The following is a 26,442-nucleotide window of genomic DNA, read 5'->3' as shown; positions in this document are numbered from 1 at the left end:
CCATTGACTATATATTAAAATGATTGTTGAAAGGTAGGGGAGTATGGTACTTTAAAGCAGGAAAAAAAAATCCCTGTGACTCAATCAATTAAGCCAAGCAACATTTATGCATTTCAAAAAATGCTCGCGGATGCGGGGGGCTGTGGGGCTGAAGGTTGCATTTCTCCGCAGCTCTGTTTAAAACTCAGCAGCCCTGACCGAGGGTTTAGCTGAAGCGTCTGCATATTCATTAGGTCTAATTATTTTCTAGTAAGGAAAACACAAAAAGCCAAGAGTCGGAATCCTTCAATTTACCCTTTGTTTCTAACTTCATTTGGCTTCTTTGCAGCTGAATCAAAGCCCTAAACTCTTTTCCAGACAAAGAAACCTCAACTCATCCTTTCACAGGCGGCCGGGTTAGAAAACTCACCAGTGCCCCAGAGAGAGGAAAATGAACATGAATATATTTTTTTGCCCTGACGCCGGCGCTGACTGCACGGGCTGGAGGAAGGCAGGGTCAGCGTCTGCCGCTCCTCGCCTTTCTGGTTTTCTTGTCTTCTCACAGACTAGATTCTCGCTTTGGGCTGGCCAGAGGGAGTACACTTTTCATGGGATCTGCTTGCTCAAAAGTCGGCTTGGGTATACGGGATAATTTATCGGTGCCTGAAGGGACCTGGCTGAGCATTTGTGCTTGTGCTGGGAAATAGAAATTCAAGAAGAAGAAGAAAAAAAAATCAATTGCTCTATTCCCATCAACAAGTCTGAGTCTACCAGCCCAGCATTTCCCACCAACTTTGAGTGGAATGGAATGGAATGAGGAGTGGAGGGAAAGGAAGCACTGAGGCATTTTTAAAAATTATATACTTTTTTTCTTAGGAAAAAAAAAAAGATATATCATAGTCACTAAGTCTTTTTACCTACAAGGGATCCTGCTTCCCCTGGAGCTGAGCAAACCTCATCTGCAAGGGGAAGTTTTCTCTAGAGGCTGTATTCCTCTCACTAGGGAGAACAGATATTGAACCCACCTCACCCGCCTTTCAGAAAAAAAAAAAAAAAAAAAAAAAAAATCCTATAAGGGAGGGGATTGAAGGGGGAAGGGTAGCTGTTGGGAGGGGGAGAGGGAAAATAATTCTTCAAAAAAGAAAAGTCAGTCTTCTCCTCTCCAGTCTGTGGAAAATCCAACGGGGACGTTGACAAGAGGGTATTTTTAGGAAACACATCCAAATATACAGGGTAAGAGTGAATGTGAGAAAAAAAAAAAAAGTTGTGGGTTGTAGAAGTTATCAAGTGGGATTTGCGGCGCTCTCTGCAGGAAACGCGAGCGGCTCCAGTTCAAAGCCACATGCACCAACGTGACATATAAGCCATTAAAATATCATCCTGACGGCTCATTTCTGCTTCATCATACATTCCCTAACTGCTTCCCGAAAGCTGGAAAAGGAGAAATGAAGGATGACCGCCTCGCTGGAACCACAAAAGAGAGGCTTGGAGGGGTTTGTGGTCCCCTCTCAGCCACCCCGAAATGATGTGCAGAAATGAGACGATCCTGGCAACAGGTGGAGTGGGGTAAGTGCATCAGTCCAGGGGGCAGACAGATGAGACCAATACCTCCGGCGACCGGGTAGTGAGGGCTCTCAAGGGGGCCATTGGCACCCAAACCCCAGTGGGGGAAGAGGCCCAGCCAGTATTTCTGCCCCATCTCCTCCTTCCTTTCCCCACCCCAACCGTGGATACAGGCCCCACCCCACTGACACTAAGGGGAAGGAGGGGGGTCCTTCCGCAGACTGGCAGCGCTAAGGATGAGTACATCCCTTCCTCTCAGGAGGAGGGAAAAGGGGGACAAATGGGGCTCCCACTGGCACAGGAACCAGGAGCAGCTTGTTGCCTGCCTTTCTCTCCTTGGAAATTGTCTGGGTGCCCCACCTTGAGCACAAGAAGGGGAATCGTGGCCCCTAGCTTCCCTCGCGATACATGAGCAAGGCAGATGCCGGGAGGGGGCCTTTACAGGCCTTCTCTTTGCTCTGCCCCCAAGGGAATGGTGAGGAGGGTCTCCGCTTCCCCTCTCCAGGGTCAAAGAGCCAAGTTAGCCCAGCTGGCAGCAAGACGATGGAACTTCTCCGCCCCAACCTGAGGGCAGATGCCGCCTGAGTCCACCTTGGGCCGGCTCCTTCCCCCCACCCCCCATCTTGGTCCTGCCTCAGGAAGCTGACTGCTGGGATCTGCTCTCTGCGTATGGCCAGCAGTGGGTTCGAGACTTGGCTTTCTTTCTCTCCAATGTGAACAAGAGCAGTAACTAGTTCTCTGGGGAACAGGCCGCAGCCCCTAGGATTCTGGCCTCTAGCGTAGACCCAGGGACATTGGAAATTAGGGGCAAGTGAGGGAACGGAGTTGAGCTGTGAAAGAAAGCTAGGACTGGCTTAAAGGTTGGATCTGAAAGTTGGGGTTGCTGAATGGCCCATGGAAGAGTCTTAGGAAAGCGGAGAGGGTTTTGGAGGGTCGCACTTCGGCAGTCGCAGTCTTCACGAAAGTCTTTGGATTCCGAGGTCATGTTTTCCCCGCTTTCCGACAGTATTGGCCTCGCAGCGACCCATACCACTGCACTCCGCTGATTTTTGTCCTATCTCAGCCGCCTGAAGGTTGGGGGAGGGTTAAATGCCCAAGGTGATCCTGCAGGTGATCTACTGATAGAAACTATTCTGGAAACCCAGAGGCTGCCCACACTTCAGCCCGGAGCTGGGAAACCCGAGCTTCTCCCTCTAGAGAATAGGAGAATAAGTAAAGGCCCCTGACTAACCCAGTCTCAGCAGCTCTACCTCCTGGCGCTTAAGGGTCGGATGGAGGGGAGCCAAAAAGGTCCGGGGTGCAGATGGGGAAATCAGGCAGCCGCTCTGGCTTGGAGCTCCACGCCAGCCAGCTTTCAGGGTTTTTGCTCTGCGCCCACCAGGGACAAGTTGCAGCGGAGAGGTGTCCAAGCCTTTCCCGAGCCTGCCGGCAAATCAGTAAGAAGCAGCTCCGGAACTGAATGAAGTCTCTGGTTGCAGCTGACCTCTGACCTTGGGTAGTCCTGCACTGGCTAGGTCGACCCCACTACTTGCAGCTTCCGAGGTTCTTCTAAATGAAAATGGTGCTTTTTGCACCTACCCACCGCCCCACCTTCTTGGATCGCCTCCGGCACTATCAATCACTGGGGCTCCCTAGCACCCGTTCCTCTTCTCAAGGTGGGAGGAGAAAGGAAGACTCCAAAAAGTCTCCAGGATGTGCTATGGCCTAGGAATTCAGAGGCTGCCGCTGACGTGGGGAGCAAGCATTTGGGGGGAAAATGAAACTGAGTTCCTATATTCCGGGGTTGTTTGAGTCCTCAGGTCCCGGGGCCCAGGGATTCCTCCCAAATCCTCTCACCTACCCTTCAGCAAGATGACGGGCTTGTTTGCTAAATGGTGTCAGAGTTTGAACCAAAGGAGATGTTTACCCTGGTTCCCTGTATAGGCTGGGTGATGAAAATGCTACAGAGTCTCCTAAAGTCCTTGTTGCCTGCTCTAGTCCGACCTCTGCAACATTTGTTTGCATGTCTACGCGTCTGTAGTGCACAAAAGACTGACAGGACCTGAGGCAGAAGTGATCCAGTCCTCTTAGAAGTTGGGTGGAGGTAGCCTTGCCGGTGGACAGAAATCTCTAGGGAATATTACACCCATTTCCCCCAGAAGCAAAAAAAGTAAATTCTATTATTGCCAACCAACCAGGACTTCCCCATGCCAGACATCCTGCCATGAGGAAATTTCAGAGCGAGGACGCCCAGCATGATGCCCTTCTGTAGGAATGCAAAGTTAGGCCTCCTTTCTTTCCCGATTCGTGCTGGAAGGAGCTTATTACCTTTGGGGAAGAATGCCTTTTGGTTAGAAAGAATTGAAAATAATAATACCCTCTGGGAAAAGGTGAGTTTACCCCCCTGCCTTCCAGGCCAGGACCTAGAAAGGAGGGAAGATGGAAGGGTAAAAGCTGCCAAGCCAGTTGGAATTCTTGATGGAGGTTGAGGGGGAGAGAGAGAGAGAGATTTTTGTGCACAGAGAACTGGATACCCTTTAAGATAACAGAGCCCCACTTGGATTTGGCCTGTGGTTCAACAAGTTAAACAACTGCTTGTTCTGTGGGCAGACATCCCCATTGACAGAGGACTTGCTGTGTTTGTCCAGCCTGAGACCTTTTCAATGACTGTTTTTCTTTCTAGGCCAAATTGAGGGTTGGGGCGGGTAGATGCTTCTGTTTGGCTGCTCAACTGCCTTCAGCCTTGCCTGACAGACGCAGAGGTCCTCAGGATGGCTTTAAGTATTTAAGATGGCCAATAGCTTGGTAGCTTTAGCCACAAAGTGAATCTGATAAGTAATGTGTATATCTTGGGGAGGGGGGTATTATTTCTACCCTTCTTGACTATGAAATGTGGATGATTCGAACCAAATGATTAAAATTATACCTTTTTAATCTGACAAATTTTTTTATTAGCTTTAAAAAATCAACTGGCAATGGATCCCAAATGGGCCTGGGGTGTGGGAAATGTGAGGCTAAGGAATTCTGCAGCACCACAGGCAGAACAGGATTTGAAAACCTGTAAAGACATTCCTATCCTCTCAGGTCCAACAGTTATAACTCAGATTTGAACTGCTAACCTCTCAGAGTTCAGTAGGCTTTCCCCACCACACCTCACTAAATTTCAATTAATAAACTTCTGAAAAATAATGGGGTTTCTTAGACAATTAATTTAAATTCAAGAAGCTACAGATTTTTGAGCACTGATTAAAAGAGAGCTTACTTCTATTTGCAAGGTAAAACAACAAAGGAGTTTCAAATAAAAGCCTTGGTGGAAAATTACAATTTTTCCATATTTTTATCACCAAAGATATATCATTTTGCAATGTGGGCAGTTTTTGGCAGTAGCCTTTTCTTCAGCTTCAAAATTTGAAAATGGTCAAAGACCGAAAGCCTTTCTTCAGACCAATACCTTCTTTCATTCATACATTCAAACCACAGAATGTTGCCACACAGGTGTATAAAATAGTTTACCTAGTGACTGTCACTCTTTTCTTCCCAAACAGGCTCAAACTCAGAAAATGAGATACAAGACATCCTTGGTGATGAGGAAACGATTACGGCTTTACCGAAACACTCTGAAAGAGTCAAGTAAGTTAAAATCCTCTTTTGAATATTGGTTTGCTGGTTTCTTTTCTTATTTTTAAGTAGGAAGTTTTGTTTTGTCTTTTGCTTATGTTGGGTTGAGAGTCTGGGGGCAGTTTCTTGAGTTCAAATGAAACTTTAGAACACCTTGGTGTTCAATACATTTGCACACAAATCAATGACACGATGTCCCACCAGCAGCCGGCTAATCCCCCTCAATGCCTACTCATCTGGACGTTCCAGAATTAATATTTGACGACTCTCTCATTGAAACAACCACCCCTGACCTTCTGCAGTTCCACTGTCACATTATTCTATGACATATTCATCTTGAATTCATTTCCAGACGATTTGATTGGAATGAGGTTTGACATGTATTGGCTTCCATGAAAAAAGCAGACTTTGATCTGGGTGATGGGGTTTACATGATATACATCATCTTTACCAGGGATACCAGCCTTCTGCAATGTGGTAGCGATGAGGTTCCCACAATGTGGTGTCTGAACAGGGGGTGACTGACAGCCGCTCTGTCAGGAATACCTTCATTGTGAAGAATTTAATTTAATATTCCACTTAGAATAAGCATATGATTTGGGATTGGGTGTTTTCCCTTCCAGGCTTCTAGTTTTCCTCATTTTAACTGTATCACTAGCTGGTGGTTGCTTCCAAAGATGTTTCCTCATTGGTAGGCAAAGCAACCTTCTTAACAAAAGTCAAATGGACAACTCAGGAAATGGATCCCTTATATTATCTGGGGATTATTTGATGGCAAAAGTCTCAAGAGAGGTGTGAGTTACTATGTAAATTCAGTTGTCTTTATTCCTTAAGGCTGTTTTAGAACATCCTGCTTTGGAAAATCCCAAAGCAACGTTTCCTAAGATTTTGTCACAGGATGTTTTGTAGAATCCTTGTTTAGAAATTAAAGTCTACCCAAGTATATTTTCTTCCATACTCAGTCCCATTAATGATATTTAAAGCTCAAATTTTCATAGCACAGGAGAAGAATATCCTCCTTTATTGCCAAAATTCTAATAGATCTCATCTCCTTTGCACAATTTGGACTTAGAAATACGGTTAGGCTGCTGGGGCTCAAGTTATTTCTTTACATAAGAATAAAGGCAACCTCCTTCCATAGAAATCCTGAAGTCTGTCTGTGACTTGCCTCTAAAGAAATTTACCAGAAATTGACCAGAAACAGGGAAGAAAGAACTGAACAAGTGACTACTGATTTAGAACATTCAGACAACAAGATTTGTTCCTAGCCAGGTTCTAACATAGTGGCCCACAGCTGATTAGGGCCCAGCTCCTGATCTGGGCATAACTTAACAACAAATAATCATCATTTAATTTAACAATGCTTAAAATATTAAAATGAAAAAGTAGCCCAGCTGTTGATCTGAAATATCCTACATTTCTTTTCCTTTCCAATGGAAAGAGATCAGACATTCAAACCGGTGATTTAAGGAACTCTGGTAGATGGCAGGACCAACAAATATCCTATTTCTACAAAGTAGAACTAGGAAATCACTTGTTTACATCATTGTCTTGGTCTGGGCAGGTTGAGCAAAAGTGCTTAGGGCATGATTCTGGGCACTGCTTTGCAGAGGCTCTGAAGATTGAGGGATATTTGGGGTCTAGTGGTGGAATATGCTCCAAATAGGTTCCCATGAAAACAAGCTTCCAGTGCTTCTTTTTGACATCTGCTAAAGATCTGTGGGTTGTGGGATATTCTTTTTCTTTACAAATGAAGCAGAAAAATAGACTTAACAATGCTATAGCTCCAGGCACAGAAAGGAATAGAATGCTTCAGTCAAGCATTTGGTATTGGGGGCAGGTACAGTGAGATGTTTCTGGAAAAAAAACTCTGAAGACCACTGAGGAGACACCATTCCTTAGACTGCTCAATTTATAATTTCTGTAGCCTAGGTTCCTTGCTTCCCAGGCTCTGGAAGACTTGAAACGATCTCTCTAGACTAAAACATGTCTCTCAGATGTTGATGCCCCACCACCTCTAGCTGGACACTGCTTTGGGGCTTATTCCAAAGATATACCTTGAAGACCCTTATGTAATTGCCCAAAGTTTCTTGTCTGTAAATATTGGTTGTACAATTTCTTTTTTTTTTTTTTCTTTATTGCTGTCTCTGGGGGAAATATCCTTCTAGGAGAATGTCTGAACCCATTGCTGTGTTTAGCCAACCAAGATATAGACCATATGGCTCTAAGGAACTTTCAAAGATCAGGCAACCTCAGTGACCTCCAGGTCTACTGACCCCTGGCTACTCAAGCAAGAAGCAGCTACCCAGAATGGGTCCCAGATGTTTTTGGCTTTCAAGATAAGGCTGCATCTGGGAAGGAGCTCCATGGGGCCAGCCTACTGTCCTTGATTTTGGCTGAATCAGATGTGTTTGCCCTCTTGCTGCTAGCACAAAAAAAGTCATACGCAAGTTCAAAGCTTTTCAAAGGCAAAGTGACTAGCAGAAAGTGTGTGGTATGCTAGCAGCCTATGTGTATAAAACCTCTGCTTCTTATCCCTGGAGTCCAGAGAGTCAGCAGTTAGAATTCCAGAGGGCCCATAAACTTGGATGAGGAAAACAAAAATGCATCTTTATTTTCACAGCCTTCTATTGGAAAGTTAGTGTTTTCTACTGTGATGAATATGGACAGCAAATATTGGACTATTAAGAGTTCAACAGGCTCAACAGCCTCCCTAAGGGGTCCACAGCCTGAAACAACTAAAACCCCCTCCTATTCTGTCTATGCTGCTATTCAAAGCTTCTGATGGAGGTGGGGTCACAGTATATATATTAAGAAATCAGGCTTGGCACAGTTGTGGCTCACGCCTGTAATTTCTGCATTCTGGGAGGCCCAGGTGGGCAGATCACCTGAGTTCAGGAGTTCAAGACCAGCCTGGCTAACATGGTGAAAGGCTGTCTCTACTAAAAATGCAAAAATTAGCCAGGCATGATGGTGGGTGCCTATAATCTCAGCTACTTGGGAGGTTGAGGTGGAAGAATCGCTTGAACCTGAAAGGCAGATGTTGCAGTAAGTGGAGATCGTGCCATTGCATTGCAGCCTGGATGACAGGGGAGACTCCATCTGGGGAGACAAAGGGAAGAAAGAAGAAAGAAAGAAAGAAAGAAAGAGAGAAAGAAAGAAAGAGAGAAAGAAGGAAAGAAATTCATATGTGTGCAAATCAGTCTTAAAGCTAAAGTGGATGAGTTTGACAAACATTCTGAACCGTTGGTTGTAGATTACCTAGTTTCCAGTGGAGAAAAAATATTTTAATTGCCAGATTATTGCAGACGTGCCCCCGCACTTAAACCTGAATGCTACAGAAATTGACTAAGCTCTGTGTTGAGATGAGGATAGTAAAAAACAGCTGGACAAGGAGTCTCAGGGAAGAACACATCTGGCTGTTGTTTTGCTTTTTGGAGACCTTCATGGGTCAGTCCAGAGCTGCCTAGACAATTTAATTATTCAACAGACACCTGTGAGGTGGGGAGACATTAAATGACTCATTGAGATGTAGAAACCTTTCACTGGAAAGCTGGCCAGGCCACTGCTTGGTGAGGGGAAGGCAAGGGAAGGATCAGAGGCGTTGCCTGTTGGTGGAGGGTAAACCATGGGGAAGGTGACAGCCAGGGAGACAAATCCTGACAGTCTAGTTCTCCACACAGGACTGCTGTGTGGGGGCCCTTTGTTTTGAGAGTAGAAAGTGGGGATCTTTGCAGTCAAATACTCTCCTCTACCTTAAAAAAATATATATACTGGCATAGTATCTGTTGGTAGAGTTACCTAAGCTCTTCCTCTAGAAAGATTTGGACTTGTCTAAGTGGAGATAAATTGTTGTAGAAGTTAATCCCTCCCTAAAGTGTACCCAAGGGGGGAACCATGCATTAAATGAAGGTCTCAAAGAATCTGCCAACTGTTATACATCAGTTAATTATTTTTAAAAATTTCAAAGAAAGCCTTATTTACTAACCAGGAAATGTTTAAGAATAGTCTTTGGTGCTGGGGGTGCGGGGAGGGACAGTTCAGTCAATTTCTAGTCAGCGTTGCCTCTGCTAAGGAGTATGGGAATATTTTACTCAACCTTTAAAACTTTTCTTAAAAATACAAGCCTTTCTCTGTTTAGGGGGCACTTTTTATGGCCGCCAGGGAAGCCCAAGAGCTTAGGCTGGCATTTTTGGCTGCAGCGACAAGGCAGGAGTTCCGGCCAGCAGCCCTTTAAATCGCCAGACCTCGCAGCTGACCTTAGCGGGTCAGCGCAGACAAAGGAAGCCCGACCGCCCTCACAGCCCATCAACCCCCGCCCCCGGGCTTCTGCCACACTCGACTGGGCCAGAACTTAAGTTTTTCCACTGCTGGGACCGACCCCCATTCCTCTAAGGTGGCGCCCCTAGTACTCGAGGCCATCTTGTGAGAGGCGGCCACGGGCCTGCAGGCCCTCTCGGAGCCTGGACCGGGAAACGCGGCGTGCACTCTCTACAGAGGCCTAAGACGACCTAGGAGGGAGGCAGAGGAGGCTCGGACCGCAGGCAACAAGTAGCCGAAGCTGAAAGTGGAAGTCACCCTTAAATCCTTTTTCCCAGAGGCTCCATACGACTGCAGGGGATAGAGCTCAGGATCCCTGATTGGCCCATGAAGATCTGAGAGCGAAAACCTGTTTCTCCTGGATGCATGCCCGACTCCTTTGTTTCTTTGGCCAGCCAGCCGCGGAGGGGTGCGATTTGTGGCAGGGAGGGTCCTCTCAGGAAGGCATGGGTTCGAGCCCAGCCTTTCCAGGCCGTCACCACTTCCCGCCTAATACTGGCCCTGGTCAGGGCCAGATCCTTGGGTTTCGCGCGTCTACGAGCTCGCCAACACGGCGGGGAGGGGCCTGCCAGGCTAAATGGGAAGAGAGTAGAGAGAAAAGAGAGGGGGAGGGGAGAAGAAAGGAAAACAAAGTGAGGTAGCCGGTTTGGGGAAAATAAGAGAGACGAAAAGGACCAGAAAGATCAGAGAAACGAAACATTTCGGAGAAAGCGAAAAAATAAAATTAGGCTCAGGGGCCGCTAGCCTAGGAGTTTCTCAGCTCCTGGCCCCCGAGGCAGCAGGTTTTTTTGGTCCCTCGATCCCGACCCCTCCTCTTGCTGGCTACAGGGACAAACTGCCCAACCAGACCGCCCTCTCTGAGCACTCGTTGCTACCTATCAGCCCCGACTGAGCTCGCGAGAGGACTTAGGGCTCAGCGCAAGGCTCCCTCCCCAAAATTGTGGTGAATGGTGGCAAAACGCAGCCCCGAGTACTTTCAGTAGCCCTGAGGCAAAGCTGATCCATCCTGCTTTCCGGAGAGGGGGAAGGGGCTCAAGGGGAGAGAAAAGGATTTGTGCCCGGGTCAGAGCGCATGAGCAGTAGAAGCGTGAGATGCTGTGGGGGTGGAGTGAGGGAGGGAAGCTGGGTGTGCGTGGGTGGGGGAGAGGGGATGGGGCGGAGAAGAGAGAGAGAGAGAGAGAGAGAGAGAGAGAGAGAGAGAGAGGGACCGACCGTGTGCGGCGGGACCTGTCATCACTGACGTCGGGCCCGGCCGCGGGCCAATGGGCTACCCAGGCGATTGTTCCTCTCTGTAGGCCCGGGCCAAGGCCCTGAATCTCTATTGACTTCCTAACGCGCCCTGCTGCTGCCTCTGTAGTGCACAGGATTTCGCGTAGGCATTAATAACCAAGGGGGTGGGGGCACCCAAATCCAAACCTTGAGAAGAAGAAAAAGAGGAAGGAAAAAAAAAAAAAAAACTTTGCAGAAGTTTTTTGTGTGGCTGTCCTTTCGCCTCCCCACAGTCAGGTGACAGTGGCGTTAGCGGGCCGGTACAGGGAGCTCCGGGCAGCCAGAGCCGGCATGCAGCAGGCCGCCCTCTCCCATCCAAGTGGGGCACTGAAATTAATGTACATGGCTGGGGCGCGTCAGAACCACCACCTCCAACACCATCATTTTTATCACCTCCATTTCCCGGCAGGGCACCGTGCCCCGGAGCGCCCCAGAGTGTTGGCCACCAACAAAAGTGCGCTTGGGACTCAGGTCCGACCCCTCTGGAGCAGAAACCCCAGCAACCCACAGGCTCAGCCCTGCGCCTCCCAGTACCCCGTACATCTACTCTGCCGCTACCGTCCCTCTCCAGCTCATGGCACGGCAGGGGACTTGGCCGAACAGCAACCCGGCCCAAAGGCGGCGGAGGCGTTCGGCCTTTCTCTGTCTACCGGGTTCACTGCTGGCGCCGTCTGGCTCTGAGTTCCACCGCTGACCGCAGAGGCCGTAGTGCGGCTGGGCTGGGCCTGCCCCCCGGGGCCCAGGGAAGAGCGCGCAGCCCACGCCACTCGTTCTCATGCGTGCTATTTGTTTCGACAACAGGTAGCAGCTCTGGACACCATGGCCCCCAGCTCACCGCCGCCTCCAGCCCCTCGGTGTTCCCGGGCCTCCACGAGGAGCCTCCCCAGGCCTCCCCCAGCCGTTCTTTGAATGGACTCCTTCGTCTGGGGCTCCCTGGAGACATGTACGCGCGGCCAGAGCCCTTCCCGCCGGGGCCTGCGGCCCGCAGCGACGCCCTGGCAGCTGCCGCAGCCCTGCATGGCTACGGGGGCATGAACCTGACGGTGAACCTCGCCGCGCCCCACGGTCCTGGCGCTTTCTTCCGCTACATGCGCCAGCCCATCAAACAGGAGCTCATCTGCAAGTGGCTGGCGGCCGACGGCACCGCGCCCCCGCGCCTCTGCTCCAAAACTTTCAGCACCATGCACGAGCTGGTTACGCACGTCACCGTGGAGCACGTCGGCGGCCCGGAGCAGGCCAACCACATTTGCTTCTGGGAGGAGTGTCCGCGCCAGGGCAAGCCCTTCAAAGCCAAATACAAACTTGTAAATCACATCCGCGTGCACACGGGCGAGAAGCCCTTCCCTTGTCCTTTCCCGGGGTGTGGGAAGGTCTTTGCTAGATCAGAAAATCTCAAAATACACAAACGAACTCACACAGGTCAGTATTCGGCGCTGTCTGTCGCGTGCGGACCCTCTGGGGAAGCAGGCCCTCGGGTCTGGATTTCCTCAAGGCCCAACTGAGGGGAGGGGGGAAATATTTTGGTGGTGTTTCCATGAGCCAAGGCCATAAAATATTAATTATGTGCTTCTATTCTTAGAATCACAGAAATTTCCGGAGGCTGTGTGTAGGGAGGATAGTGTGGGGTTTCTGTTCTGGGGGACAAGAGTGAACGTGCCTAAATCCCTGTGCGTGCAAACGTGTGCTCTCTGCTTATGAGTTTGATTTTAAGATATTAAGAAACAGCATTGTTCCCCAAAGTCGTAAAGACATAAGAACAGCTGTCTAACTTTTCCCCTGGTCCCTTTGGAATTGTTCGGCAGAACTCTTCCACCTGTCACCCTGATCACCTGGCCCATCTGGACTACGAGGTTACCAGGCTCTGGAGCCTTCTTTAGGAGTTGTGGGTCGAATAGGCTAACTTTGTACCTTTGTTTGAGCCTTGGTGGCCGGACACTAGGGATGCTTGTGAACTCTCACTTTTGCTTTAGCACAGACCTACAGGGACCTATCCACCTTAAATGTCATTTACGGAGCTGTTATGGGAAACGGGGACATGTGTCAACCACAGCTGCCACTTCTAGTTAACAGGAAAAAAAGTCCCGTGCAAGAGCCTGCAAAATCGAACTCCTCTGGCCAGAGCATCTCTAATTAATGCAACTGCAAAGACAAAGTTTTCACACTTCCAGAACAGCCTGTGAAGTTACATTAATTAGTTTAGCAGCCATTGTTTGTATTCTGCTTAGCTAGGGTTTTCTTGCTCCTCCTCCCTGGAAGTTTAAGAAATCAACGTCTTCTCCCCTCCCCAATTGGGGGAGGGGAGAAGGGGCTGGTGTACACAGGAGAAAATAAAACAAATTCCAGCTCGGTGCCCCACTTCTCCTACTGTCCGGTGCCTTGCCTTACTCCTACTCTTGCTGGAACATCTATAATAATTGGAGTCAAAGAACTCCCTAAGGCTAGTTCTGCTCAATTCTGTCTTCTCCCCAAGTCTCCCCTCCCTGGGAAGGTCCGTGGCCCGGACACTGGCACAGGCGACCAGACCAAAGTCCACTTGGAGCCTGGCACTTTATTTCTAAAGTTTGTCTGGAAGTGTACGGTTTCCCTGAGCTCTTTCCGAGCTCTTTCCGGGGTTCCCCATCCTGTCGCACGAATCTCACACCCTCCCCGGAAGTTTTATCTCGGGGAAGGGGCAGTAGGTCACACCCGAATCCTGGCCCCAGGCCTGCGGCTCCAGGAGCTGGCGGCCGACTCCCGGAAGGTAAACTCGGAGTCCCGAGCTGGAGAAGGAACTCATCTTTAATGACAGGGTTGTTTTTTTAAAACAAACAAACTTTTACTGCTCTTTGCCGGCCCACTGTTTGAAGTCTGTGAAGCAGAAAATGGTTAAATTCTTAGCGCAGTCGACCTACAGCAGAGCAGCAAGTTCAGTGCGCCAGGGCTGGCTCAGATTTTCGTCTTTTCAGGACAGAATTTTGTGCGTTCTTTCGGCTCGCGGGCCTGATTCATTACTGGTGGGGGAGAAAAAAAAAAAAAAACACCACCACCAATAAACTACAGAGTCTCGCCTGCTCTGATATTTTCCTCAAATCCCCCTTCTGAGTAGTAAGAAGAGGAGCGAGAGAGTGAGAGACAGAGAGAGAGAAAGAAAAAAAAAATGTTTCTCAAATGGCAATAGACTTCACTACAAATTATTCATGAAGACAGTTCTCGATTCAACAGGAAAATAATTGCCTTTTCAAATATTAATGGCGTTTCATTTCCTCGAGTCGCGGAAGCTGCAAACAGGAGCAAAATTCTCAGGAGTTGAGATTCTCCCTGACCTGAATCCCGGGTCTGGCTTTGGAGGCGACTGTCAGCACCGAAAGGTTTCACTTTGTGGCGGTCACAGCGATCCCGGAACAATGGTGGTGCCTCAGGGAGGGTGGCGCGGGCCAGCTACAGCTTTCTGCCTGGCCACTGCCGCCAAGCTCCTCTCCCGGGACCCCTGGGCCGGGAGCTCGCCACACCTTCCCCGGCGTCTGATAGCGAGTCAGTGCTGGGGGTCCGAGGCAGAGGAGAAGAGCCCGCGCCGGGGCGCAGTCGCCGGGACAACCAGATCCAGCCACAAGTGCGAGAAAATGGCGCTGGCCCAGCTGCCCCGAGCTTCCGAACTTTGTCGGGCGGGCTCCGCGCAGAGTCGGAGAGGAGGCCTTGCCCGGCTGCGGAGCCTCTAGGAGGAGAATCTGGGTCTTTCACAGCGCAGCCAGGCCTAGGACGCTCCGAGCGGGCTGCAGGGGCCTAGCCCAACTCTGCCTTTCCGCATTCACCACCCACCCAGGGCGCATCGCAGGGAGCTGAAGGCGGGGGAAGGACTGGAGGCCGGGTGCTGGCGGGGGGCGGGGGTGGTGTCGAGCGCGGGGACCAGGGCGGGGACCAGGGCGCCTCCTGCGGCTCTGGAGCGAGCTGGGAGAGCGGCGTCACCTGGCCTTCCAGGGGCCTGCGAACTTCCCGGCTGCGGGTATCACCTCGGTGCCCCGCTGTTTTCTCCTCCACTCCTCGTCTGGAGCGAAATCATTGTTTTTATTTTACGTGAATGTCCAGCGGGGCGCTCACGAGATAGGATAAGAGTTTGGCGGGAATTTGTTTTCGGGTGTGGGGGGGCATCAACCTCAAATTCCATTTCACCTCTGTTTTCTCAAAATAACCTTGGTTTCTTTTGCAGGGCCTGAATTTCATGGTTTTTTTTTTTTTTTTTTTGTAAGTTTTTTTTTTTTTTAATGGAAAAAAGTTTTGGGTTTGCAAATGCTGACAGTAATCAGAGGAGCGAAAATAAGGGGCAAATGGAACACTGATGTATTCTGCGTCTTTCTCAACCTGTTTTATAAAATGGTGCCGGTGTCCCGCGAAATGGCAGGTGCCAACACCTTCCAGAGGGTCGGATGTACTAGCTGTACTCCGGTAGGGTGGGAATCCAGCGACTGCGCGGTGCCGGAGACCCGGGCTCAGAGGCCACTGACTGCGTAGAAGCGCGCGTTATGCGCAAACCTCTCTGCCCCCGAGCCTCAGCAGGGCTCGGGAATCGGGGCTTTGTTTGTTCAAACCGGTCCCAAAGCGCCTGTCTTTCCTGGATGCAGCGGGAGAAGCAACCACAAAGGCAACAGTTCTCCAGGTAGCCGGTCCCTTAACTCAGAGGGCTGGGCAGCAGCCATTTGCTTAAAGCGCCCAGACACCTTCTTCCCCCATTTCCGCAATACTGCAGCTCCGGCAGGAATCTAGGCTTCCGGATTCTCGGTGTCCTTTCCTCTCCCACACGTCAGCCAATTCAGGTGGCCGTGAGCTCCCGGACTGGGGCTCGGTCCGGCCAATGTTGTCACTCTAACGCGCACTCGCGCCTTCCCTCGGCTCTGCAGGGCATCGCAGCCCCCGATCGCAGCCCCTCCCAGGCCTGTCTTAGCCGCCCAGTCGCCCTCCAGTCTGCGGATCCCGGCCTGGCCTCACAGCAGCCGCTGTTCTCCTCCCGAAGCCGCAGCGCTCCAGGGCGTGGTTGCAGTAGAGACCTCGGATCCCGCTCAGCCTGTGGGGAGCCTACCGCGCCGACCCCTCCTCTTAGGCCTGAGAGGCCCGACAGCCAGGTGGGGGTGGTCTGGGGAGCCTGGTCTGCTTCGCAAGTCAGTTTGAACTGGGAGGGCCAGCTGCCCACAGCACGGTCTCCGGGAGGCCTCTGGAGCAGCGTAATAAAATATTATTGCCGGCGCGCGTATCTGGAGGGATCCCGGAAGGTTTAGGCAAGATTTGAAGAATGCTGCTAAATGTTTGCCCTCGGGGGTAGAAAGGAAGAGGGAGGGGGCTCCATATCCTGTAAAAATCTCTGAAGTGAATCATTGCTCAGAATACCTTTCCCTGCAGCACGAATCGACATTATGCACAGACTATGTGCGTCGGCTGCGCATACTTAAATTATTTCATCGCTTTGGCGTTTGCACAAAACCTACTTTAGGAAACAATTTGGGCCAGGATGGGGGTGGGGAGGGATGAACGGCTGGGCAGGGTAGCGGCAGAGACGTTTGGCTGAAACAGCAACTTTAAATCCAGCAGATGTGAGCTCCCCCATTAATATATTTCCGAGCAGAGGTGCTTCTGGTTCCAAGTGGAGAAAATTTGGAGGAAACAACCCGAGTGGATCAGGATTTACGAGGATGGAAACTCGACTAAGATGGAGTCACTGTCGCTCCTCCTCCATACCCTCCCCCAGAGCCCAGACGGGGAAGGGGGGAGGGATGGAGGCGCTCGAGAGAGGGCGCCGGGGGCACTCTCTGCGCGAGGGAAAGGGGTGCTCGACCTGAGGCGCCGTGGAAAGGGATTTCCGAAAAGCTTTTGTAGTCGTTTTCCAGAAAATGAGAGACGAATGGGGGAGGGTGGCGAGCACCTGAAGGGAACACGATCCGCGAGCACTAATGTCTCTGCGTTGCCTCCGCCAGGCGAGAAGCCCTTCAGGTGCGAGTTCGAGGGCTGCGAGCGGCGCTTCGCCAACAGCAGCGACCGCAAGAAGCATTCGCACGTGCACACTAGCGACAAGCCATACACGTGCAAGGTGCGCGGCTGCGACAAGTGCTACACGCACCCCAGCTCGCTGCGTAAGCACATGAAGGTACACGGGCGCTCACCGCCGCCCAGCTCTGGCTACGATTCAGCTACACCGTCTGCCCTCGTGTCGCCCTCGTCAGACTGCGACCACGAGTCTCAGGTGGCCTCCTCGGCGGCGGTGGCGGCGCGTAGCGCCGACTTGAGCGAATGGTACGTGTGTCAGGGCTTGGGCCCCACCGCGGCTGCCCCCGCCACGCCCCTCACTGCCGCACCCCCACCTGGTCCAGTTGCCGCCGCCGCCGCCGCCTCCGGGATCAAGGCTGCCCCTGTGGTTGCTGCTTCGGCACACACCGACTGCAGAGTAGGCCAGGTTTCTGAGGCTTGAAGAGGGCGAGGGCGGAAGGAAGGAAGGCCGGCCGGCCTCCAGTAACAGTCGCTAGAGTTCACTGAATATGCTAATATAATGCCCATTATCTTAACAGATAAATATGGTCCCCATATTTATTCTGCAGTCACACTCAGCACCGTCACCCCCACTCATGCCTTCATAGCTGTATAGCATAAAAGCAGTGTTGGGGTGAAGGGAAGACGATGGAAAAAAAATGGAGAATTTATGTGCAACCCTGGCAACTGTAGGTGGCAAAAGTAAAGCCACAAAGTCCCCGCATGCTTCACAGAATGGGAAATATTTTTCTCTAGGATTGGGCGGCTCCCACCCGCACTCCAATCCTCTCCTCCCCGACATTAATTCCAATCTCAGAAATTCAGATCCAGAAAAGGGGGCCAAGGGATTCCAGAGCCGTTTTCTTGACTCCAGTTTCTCTCCTCTTTGCCTTCCTATGGTTTCCCCTTGCCCAGCTATCCTTTGAAACAAAAAAGACATAAGTACTAATTCTCCAACCATCTTATAAAGGAGATAAGGGAGATTCACCGTCTTTTCGGCGGGGGTGGGTGGGTGGTGGTAATACGCTCCCACCCCCATGGAGTGGCCTGGGCACACAGAGAAACATCTGCCTGTCTTCCACAGACTCGATATACATTGTATACTTGGGGTAGGGAGTGAATTCAAAACAACAGGAAATACAGACAAAGGAACGCCAGAGAGGCTTCAGGATTCAATGCAGTGAGGCCTCCCCGGGTCCTTTTCCCACCCCAACCCCTGTCGAGGCGTTGCCTGTGGAGTCTCGTAGGTGCTTGGGCTCCGAGTGTAGAGCGAGTCGATGACGTCACTGAGTCGAGGCTTCTAAAGTGGAAGGACCTGACCTAGGCGGCAGCGTCTGGGCGAATGGCGTCAATTCGGTGATGGTCTTTGTCAACAATTACACAATGCTGGCCTTATTTTTAAAGAGGTGGAGGAGGGACGAGAGAAATGATCCACAATAATAAATATTGTAACGGCAAACACCCAGTGGGTCTAGATTGAATGTGTATTTGATATGCTGTGTATAAAGTCCCCAGAAAAAAAACAACCAGATGTTGAAGGCGGGGGAGAGGAAGGCCTTTGCAATTGCTGCCAAAGGGAAAAAAAATTAGTCCTGTTTTCCCCCCTCTCTGCAGGAGAAGGGGGCTGACCCAAAATCCTAGCTAAGATTTGAAGAAGAAGATGAAGAAAAGGAAAATAAAATGATAAAGCTTTGGCAGGTTCATTCCAGTCCCCTAAGAATTTGAAAATCAGTGTGTGTGTGTGTGCTGGGGAGGGAGGTGGATTTTCCCTCTGGGGAGGACCCCACCAAATAGCTCAATTTAAAAAGCTGAGCCCAACAAACAAGTCTTGGCCCTGCCACTGATGAATTTTCTTCTGCTCTCTCCTCTTCATATACAATTAGAATTAGCACTCCTGCCCGCAGCCCCCACAACTTTTATCCGATGAAATAACGTCCTAACTAGAGTGGCACTGTTTTCACAGCTCCAAATAAAAAATGCAATCTTCCAAATACACCCTTAGTGAATCCGTCCTCGAGAAAGGAGAACTGGAATTCCTGCCTCCCCCTAACACAATAGGGCCCAGAGGCTGCCTGACCCAGCGCAGGCAGTCGGCAACAAACAACTCTTTCCCACCGTGAAACACCGACCCCACCACTAAGGTGCAGAGGGCATGTGCGGAACTTGCTGCTTCTGCCGATGTTTAAAAAGTCCCTCTTCCTGAAGTAGGACTCGTTTCTTTCGCTTCTGTTTCGAGGCTCCCCATTTTGCCTTCTATCCCCATCTAAAATAATGAAATAAAACAAAAATGTTTGGCCGGCCACTAATCGCCTTTAATTTTTCATTTGCTTGTTACAGATGTCCACCGCGTTGCTCGCAAGGTAATCTCGCTCCGCGCAGCTGAGCGCCCCGCATCTCGCGCCTGCGACATCAAAGGGTCCGCGCACAAAGCAGTGTTTCTTCGCCACGGTGCATCTTCATGGTAAGTTAGGATTTCTATGGCAATGGGCAAGTCGCACTGAAATCCTGAAAGGCCAAGCCTGGAGCCCGTCCAGGCTTTTCATTAAGGACATAATATTTACGTCTAACAGACCTTTTTTCTTGTGTATACAAGTATATATTTTTGTTTGACGCGGACTAAATCATTTTCATTTAATTTCCGGTAAACAAAACCCACGCGAATGGGCACTTGTACCCGATCATAATAAAAATGGATAATAATGTGAAGGAAGAAAAGAGCCGCTTGAATCGCCGCTCAGCCCTCTTTGTTTCTGCTTTCTGCGGTGATCAGAGGGCGCATTTGGGTTTGATGGCGAGTTTCTAAAGGCGAGGAAATGGTTTGTAAGAGGGGAAAGAAAAGGAGAAAGGTCTAATCAAGCTCGGGTTGTTCAAAGAGTCGGGTTTTGGGGTTGAAAGTGTGAGTTTGACGGTGCATCAGCATGCCGCGTTAGGCTCGCCATGGAAATACGCGCGGGGAGCGGTCGCTTCAAAGGCGGCACACTTCACTACAGACACTCTATTAAGATACATTTGCGCTGACCTTTGCTTTCGCGCCATTTAATACTGTCACTGCGCTCTCCAGTATATACTTCCTTCCTAGAACCCGACTTGCCCACGTTTAGGGGTTCACCCCGCACCCTGATGTGGGAGGCTTTGGTGCAGGGGACACCTTCAGGAAAGGAAGGAGCAGGACTCCGTGCATCTTGACTGCGCCCCAAAGAGGCTGCAGGGTCAGGAGTAAATAATTTTAAAGCAGCCTCAGAAGCTTAGCAAATGAGCATTCCCAGCTAAGTTTTGTGCAAATTGCCTTTCTGACTCCTGAGTAGGATAGAGGCTGAAATTTGATGGAGACTTGTGGGAAAGGGAGTCACCCTGGGGTGTCTGAGGAGTTCAAATTGTACCCTTGGGACATTTCCACTCTGGCTTTCCGTACCACTCTTCTTCCTCTCCATCCCGGAAGTCTCTTGCGACCCCCCAAACTTGTTTCTTTCTAAGGCAGTGTGTGTGGTACCCTCAGGCCTGAACTTGTCCTAGATGCAAACTCAAGAGCCCAAGGCCAAGGGGATGTGGGGAAGATGGCAGGAAAGTTAGAAGTCCATGTTCCCTTAATTGTCTTGTTGTTTATTTTATCCAAGTACCCCAGTGAATAGGGGAAAAATAAACACTGTGAAAAAAAAATCAAACAGTGGAGTCTTCTTTAGTGCCAGTCCTTGTGGTTGAATAAAAAGGATGGTCCGCTTTCTATTGAGCTGAGAAATCTTTGAAGTGGGAGTTATTATCTGAGACATTCCTGCTTGTCGTCCTAACAACGCTGATGAAACGTAAAAGGTTCTTTGTCAGCGATTTGTTCTCCTCTCTGTCAAACTCCCTCTGCCCCGTTAGTTTCAAACCGTTTCTAAAGAGATAAAAATCAAACTTCTTTAAAAAAAAAAAAAAATCCACACACTGCGCCAATACATAACTTTAGGGCTAAGTCTTGCTAAGGGCTAAACAAAAGCAATGCCTAGACATCAGGGTCAGGGCCTGGCTTGGTGAAGGATGCAGATGTTGGGGGGCCCTTGGCACAAGCTTTGGGACTTAAGGAAAAGAATGCAGAGAAGGTGCAAGCAGAATACAAACCCTAAGTCCATAATTGAGTTTCTGCTTCTTTCTGCTCTGGCTTTCACTCAGTTAGCACAAGTTGGGTCACCTGGATGGGTTTTGGGTACCCCTCTAGCTCCTAATATTCTTGCCCAGGATCCTTGGAACTTAAGACTGCAGCCAAGCAATTGTTAATATCTACCGCTCCTTCAAAGACACCTCTGCTAAAAATATACCCATTGTGTGTTTCTTCTCACTGGCAGCAATCAGAAAGCCCTTTCTGCCATTGATTAGAAGGAGAATAGGTGAGGGACAGAGAAGTTTTATTAATTTCCTGTTTCCTTCATAATCTTGGGAATTGAAGTTTAGAAGATTTGGTCTACAACATAGTGATCCAAAATGCATGTAAATGCCCATCCTTCCCCCCATCCACATGTGCAGTTCTTCATTTTATATTGTGCCCAGGAAAGAAACCAGTTCAGGTTTCCCCAAACCTCCTGTTGTGGTTTTAAAGGTGATTTAAATAAATAAGGATGTGCTGGTCCCCCCACACTGTGTGTGCTGGATAAATGATTTGTAAAGAAGTTTTTCCAAGCTGTAACCCATGCTGTTATTATAGTTGCTGCAAAATGTTGTTTCTGATATTGATTTTATTTGTTAACTGGAGGTCTCCATATGTTTGTTTATATTGCTAATTTATGGGAAAATGTAATAATTGCAATGAATGTGAATTACACAGACAGGCAAACATTTTGTAATCATAATTCACATACATACAAAAGCCTGGCTGAAAACCTTAGACTGTTTGTACCCTCTCTACCCACACTGTTTGTGATTTATCATCTGTCTCTTTAGTGTCATTTAAATTATGAACTAACTTGAAAATAAAAAGTTGTTTGACTGAAAGTGATTGTTGAATGAACAACAAAGTTGAAAGCCATGGCTTGATCTTGTAAATATGTAAATGTAAATGATATTAAATCTGTGATTTCTTTTTCCTCCAAAGGCCTTTGTGTACATGGAGCTCCATTTGGCTATTTTCTTTGGAAATAAATGATGTGACGTTTCCCTTCCTCTTTTGAATCCTGGTGTCCTGTTTTTGTTTCTTCATCCTGGGAGAGATTCGAGGCCCCCCAGAAGCTTCCAGTTCTCTCCTCAGTTTTTCTTCACTGCTTCACACAAATATCTCTGAGACAGAAAAATAGAGGGACCCCCTAAAGTGGCCATTGTGAGAAAGACTTCTCCAGTCCCAAGGACACTGACATCACCAACCAATTTATTAACACAGTGTAGAATCAAAAAGTTGAAAGGATGCTCTCAGTGTCTCCCAGGAAGAGCTACCTTTCTACATTTCCAAATCAGAGCAACCTCTAATCAACCACCTCTGAATTCCCAGAGAAGAGCCCAGTAGCTGGTGGGAATCGAAACAAGGAAAGAAAAAGATAGGGCATTTCTGCTGTAAGACCTGACTAAGCTCTGATGGAGTGTCTCAGGCACAGCTGCCCGCAGGGATCTTCCTAGCTGGATCCCGCCCCTCTGGGAGAAGCGATTTTTCAGACCTCAAGGCTCCCTTCAGATAACTGCGAAGGTCTATGCCTGAAGACTGGGAAGCTACAGCCCACATGACACTTCCCTGGGCCCCAATTGAAATATCTGGTGGGTTTCAGCATCTGATGCATGCACACTCTTACCCGGCCCAGTCACTGGCAAACTTATTTCAAATGAATCACCAGAATCATTCTCCCTCTTCCACTGCGTGGTCACTGGACCTCTAGGAACTCGCGAACCTTGTTTCCCCAGCACCCCCTGCTCAGGCGCCACCTCAGCGAGCAGTCAGCCTGACACCTTTTCCGTTCCTGAGAAGCTGGTTCTCGTGGACTTGGCTGGGGCAAGGGCTGGATGGAGTGGGAAGGTAACGACCCTCGGGGTGGGAATGCTTGGTCTCCTTGGAGAACACCTTGGAGGCTCAACTCGTAGGGCAAGGGCTGCAGTCTGCGGAAAACATTAAAAGAAAGGACCCCAGCGCGCAAAGCGCAAGGGTGACGCGCAGGTGTAATAAAGGAGGCCACGAGGGGAAACCCAGACGACGAGTCCGAGTGGACGGAATCCCCGAGAAAGGAGGCCCCTGGGCGTTAAGGCTGGAGTTAGCGCCCCCTCCCGTTCCTTTCGCCGAAGGCCCAGTTCCTCCGGCTCAGCGCCAGGTTAGAGGGGCCTCTCCTCCACCCGGCCTCTTTCAGAAAGAGCACTCATTAAAGTCCTTTAACCGACAGAGCTTTGTGGTGAGGAGCAAGTGGGGATTAGGAATGAACCCGGCACTTCCAGTCAGGGCTCTTCTGGGGCTCGGAGCTCTCTGCTCAGTCCTGCTGCCTAGAGTCTTCACAGCTGTGCCTGACTTTGGCTCCAGAGAGGATCCCAGCCCTTCCACCCGCACCTTCCCATTCTGCCCAGGAAAGCCTCGCGCGGGAGGGCATCCAGGAGTTGAAGCCGGAATCATTTCCTAGAATGCAGAAAAAAGACGGCGTGCCCGGGAGGCTCCGCTGTCTTTGGCATTCCCTGACCAGGTTTTGGAGAAAGAAAGGCCTGTCTTTGAACCTTCCAAGTTCCAATTGCGAGGCAGTAGAAGAGGAAAGAGAAAGTGCTTTTAAAGACACCTCAGTGCCCCCAGCCACTAGGAGAGCTTAGATTTCCTTTGAGGCATTATTGTTTGGAAGAGTTGAATAGTGTAACCTTTGACTGAAGGTTGAATTTACTGGTCCCCAAGTGCCCTTGGCTAGCCTCATCCTAGAATTATCTCTCTTGCTCTCTGGGGAAGTTACCCAGATCCCACCCTGAAGTGGCAATCCTCAGGGAAGCTTGGGCGCGCTGTAGGCTCTAATGATCCCTTCTTCCTAGCCAGCTCTCTTCTTCACTATCCCGAATTAGAGAACCAGGTAGACACTGTGCTGGCCTGCTGAAAAGATCTTGGAGAAGAGGCAGTCTGCCCCGCTTGTTCACCTACTGGCCCTGTGCCCCTGGATAAGTGATGAAACCTCTCTGTGCTTCAGTTCTTTCATCTGTAAAATGAAATTAGAATGAACCTCCTTTGCAAGTTTGTTTTGAGTGTTAAATAAGATAATCTTCTAAACATTTAGAATGTACTTGCTAGTGCTAGTTGTTATTACTGTTGCTTATCTTGGGATTCTGTCTTTCAGACACATTCCCCCAGCTCCTCATTGAATCAGATAGCTATTTTCAGTCCCTAACAGAAATTGTGGCGCTCTCAGGGACCCTAAACTCCATAGCAGCGTGCACCTCCTTCAGGCAGTCTGAAGGATAGCTGAGAGCCCTATGTCACTTTGTTCTCTGGGATCAACTGTCTGAGAAGTTTATTCTCTGAGAGTTCCAGAGCCTGGGGCACCCGGGCACTGAGGGAAAAATGTAAATTGGTTTTTAAAGGCACAAGAAAAATTAGAGAATTGAGTTTATTTTTGGTGAGTAAAGAAGCTGAAGAAACCAATTGCCTTAATGTCACCCCTATGACTTGTTAAGACTGGCATTGCAGTAAACACAATGGCTCAGCCTGCCTTGTGTCAATTTATTTTATCATAAGCTCTGTGGTTTGGGCTTTTCGAGTCTTGGGTGTGTAAAATGGAAAAGTGCGAGTTGAGAGAGGGGGCAGGCAGCTAGGAGGCTGAGGACAGAGTGAGCACAAGTCACACAAAGGTACATTTTTCCCAATAAGGCATCAGGATCTTTTTCACAATTATTTTTTTCCTACTAAATCCTCGTTTCATAAAAATTAATAACATCTTAGTCAACAAGTGACCAAAGATCCCCAAATTACATATTCCACCAGTCACCAACTAGACATCAGGATAGCTTTGCTTTTTCACTCAAATATCTCCAATGAGAAAAAGAAATGAGTGTTTCCTGGGAATGTTTTGGAGCTCAGACCCCAAAGTCATTCAAGAAAAACAGAAATTCAGTAGACAGTTTGGGGAGTTCTTGGGTTTTGTCCCTGAACTGTCCAGTGGCTTTGCAAACATCCAAAGCAATGGCATGGAAAAGAAAGAAAAAAAAATACCTTAGGTAGAGGTACAGGTCAATCTAGTGTAAATGTGACCATGAGGGTGCACTTTGAAACGTGATCCACCTTCTTCCTCTTTTTATTTTTTCTTCTAATTTACAGCCAGTGTAGACTACATGGGCAAAAATACAGGACAATCGATTCAAAACAAAGTGAGCAAGACTGTGCATGATTCTAAACCTCACAATGAATGAGCAGCCTTGGGAAATGTTTGCAGAAGGAAGAAAGCAAAATTGGAGAATTATCTATCATCATAGCTGTGACATGTAGTGTACAATTGCAAAAATAAGAAAAAATAATACACGGATTACAATATTAAATGATGTATACAGGCTATCAGAAGGACGATTTGGTTTTCTCTTGTCTATGACTGAAGGCTAGCCCATGAAAGACCAGATTAGCCAGATGAGAATAGTGTTCTTTGCCAAAACTAAGGAGAAACTGCAGACAGCTCAAGGTCCTTGATCTGTGCCATTGCAAGGTCTTACTTAAGGTTTAACAGAGGCCTCTAGCTTTTGAACTCATTAATGTATTCATTAATCCTTTAAAGAATACACCCAGCATCTTGGTGGAAAATGTTTTTCCTGAAATTTTTATATTTCTAAGCCAAGAAAAATAGGCATCTGTCCCCAAAAGATTTGCTTATTTATTTCCTCTGAGAGAAGTGTGTTGCCTGATGCACATAAGCAGTTCCTCAGCACACTTTAACCACTTTCACCTGAGAAAAATGTTTCAAATATACCACAAAAATTTCCCTACATTTTCTGCCACTGCATTTAATAAGAAATTCATAATGAAATGTTTTCTATTGTCCTCAAAGCTGGCCAGGTTTCTTTTATTTAAAAAATATAATAAAAAACTGCTACAGAAAAAAAAATGGGCTTCTTAAAAGTGTAAAATACCATTTCATTGTAAAAAGTAAAACAAAACAAAACAAAACAAAACAAAAAAACTGAGTGGTAATCCAACTTCCGGGAACTGTTGTGAATTATTTCACCAGACCCTTTTAAAAGGGGATTAGTGGGGCTTTGGGAGCAAAATCCTTCTGTTTTATTCAATCTCTGATTTTATGTTATAATTACAAGCTGTAAAGACTTTGGAATTAGTATGCAGGCACTGTCAGGACCGATGCAGGTGCTATTCTAACAGTTCAGCTTTTTAATTAAGAAAAGAGGTAAGAAAATCGAATCATAAAAACACTTTTGTGAGAGCTGAGAACATTGCAGCAACTGCATGAATAAAGCCTTTATACCTTCCCCTGACAGGTCAGCTACTGAGGCTCTGACTTACGACCTTTTCAGGGCCAGACAATAGTTAACAGCTTTCTCACCTTGTCCCCACAGAACCTTTTCTTCTAGGACAGATCTTATGGAAATTGCCTTAAGTAGCTTGACTTCCATAAAAGATATTGCAGTTAGAATGGATACGTATCCATATTGAAATGCGTGTTCTTCAGTCCCAACTACAGATCTCTTGTTCTTTGGATCCCTTCTCATGGGTGGGGGAGGGTAGTGTCTAAGAGGCACAGAAAGTGGAAGGGGGAATAAAATCTGCCCTGAAATCTGCACACAGGGGCACATAGAATCAAGGCCAAAATGGAC

General features: G+C 48.7%; 1 protein-coding gene across 5 annotated transcripts; it reads left to right on the top strand.

The window, feature by feature from the left end:
• The first annotated feature begins 1,183 nt into the window (after positions 1 to 1,183).
• ZIC4 (Zic family member 4) lies at positions 1,184 to 21,858 on the top strand. Of its 5 annotated transcripts, none has more exons than XM_074405470.1 (5): positions 1,186 to 1,545; positions 5,067 to 5,151; positions 11,530 to 12,147; positions 16,668 to 16,983; positions 19,054 to 21,858. In XM_074405470.1, coding segments are annotated over exons 2-5 (1,005 nt in total). In that variant the 5' UTR covers positions 1,186 to 1,545; positions 5,067 to 5,081; the 3' UTR covers positions 19,055 to 21,858. The 5 variants fall into 5 exon arrangements, with proteins under 5 accessions (XP_074261574.1, XP_074261571.1, XP_074261573.1 ...); XM_074405469.1 differs by lacking the exon at positions 1,186 to 1,545 and adding an exon at positions 2,652 to 3,911; XM_074405473.1 differs by lacking the exon at positions 11,530 to 12,147 and having other exon boundaries at positions 1,184 to 1,545.
• Positions 21,859 to 26,442: the final 4,584 nt, after the last annotated feature.

The sequence above is a fragment of the Saimiri boliviensis genome, chromosome 9 (assembly GCF_048565385.1).
Source record: "Saimiri boliviensis isolate mSaiBol1 chromosome 9, mSaiBol1.pri, whole genome shotgun sequence".
Lineage (NCBI taxonomy): Eukaryota > Metazoa > Chordata > Mammalia > Primates > Cebidae > Saimiri > Saimiri boliviensis.
Note: the sequence above shows the minus strand (reverse complement) of the source record. Positions and strands in the feature narration are given on the sequence as shown.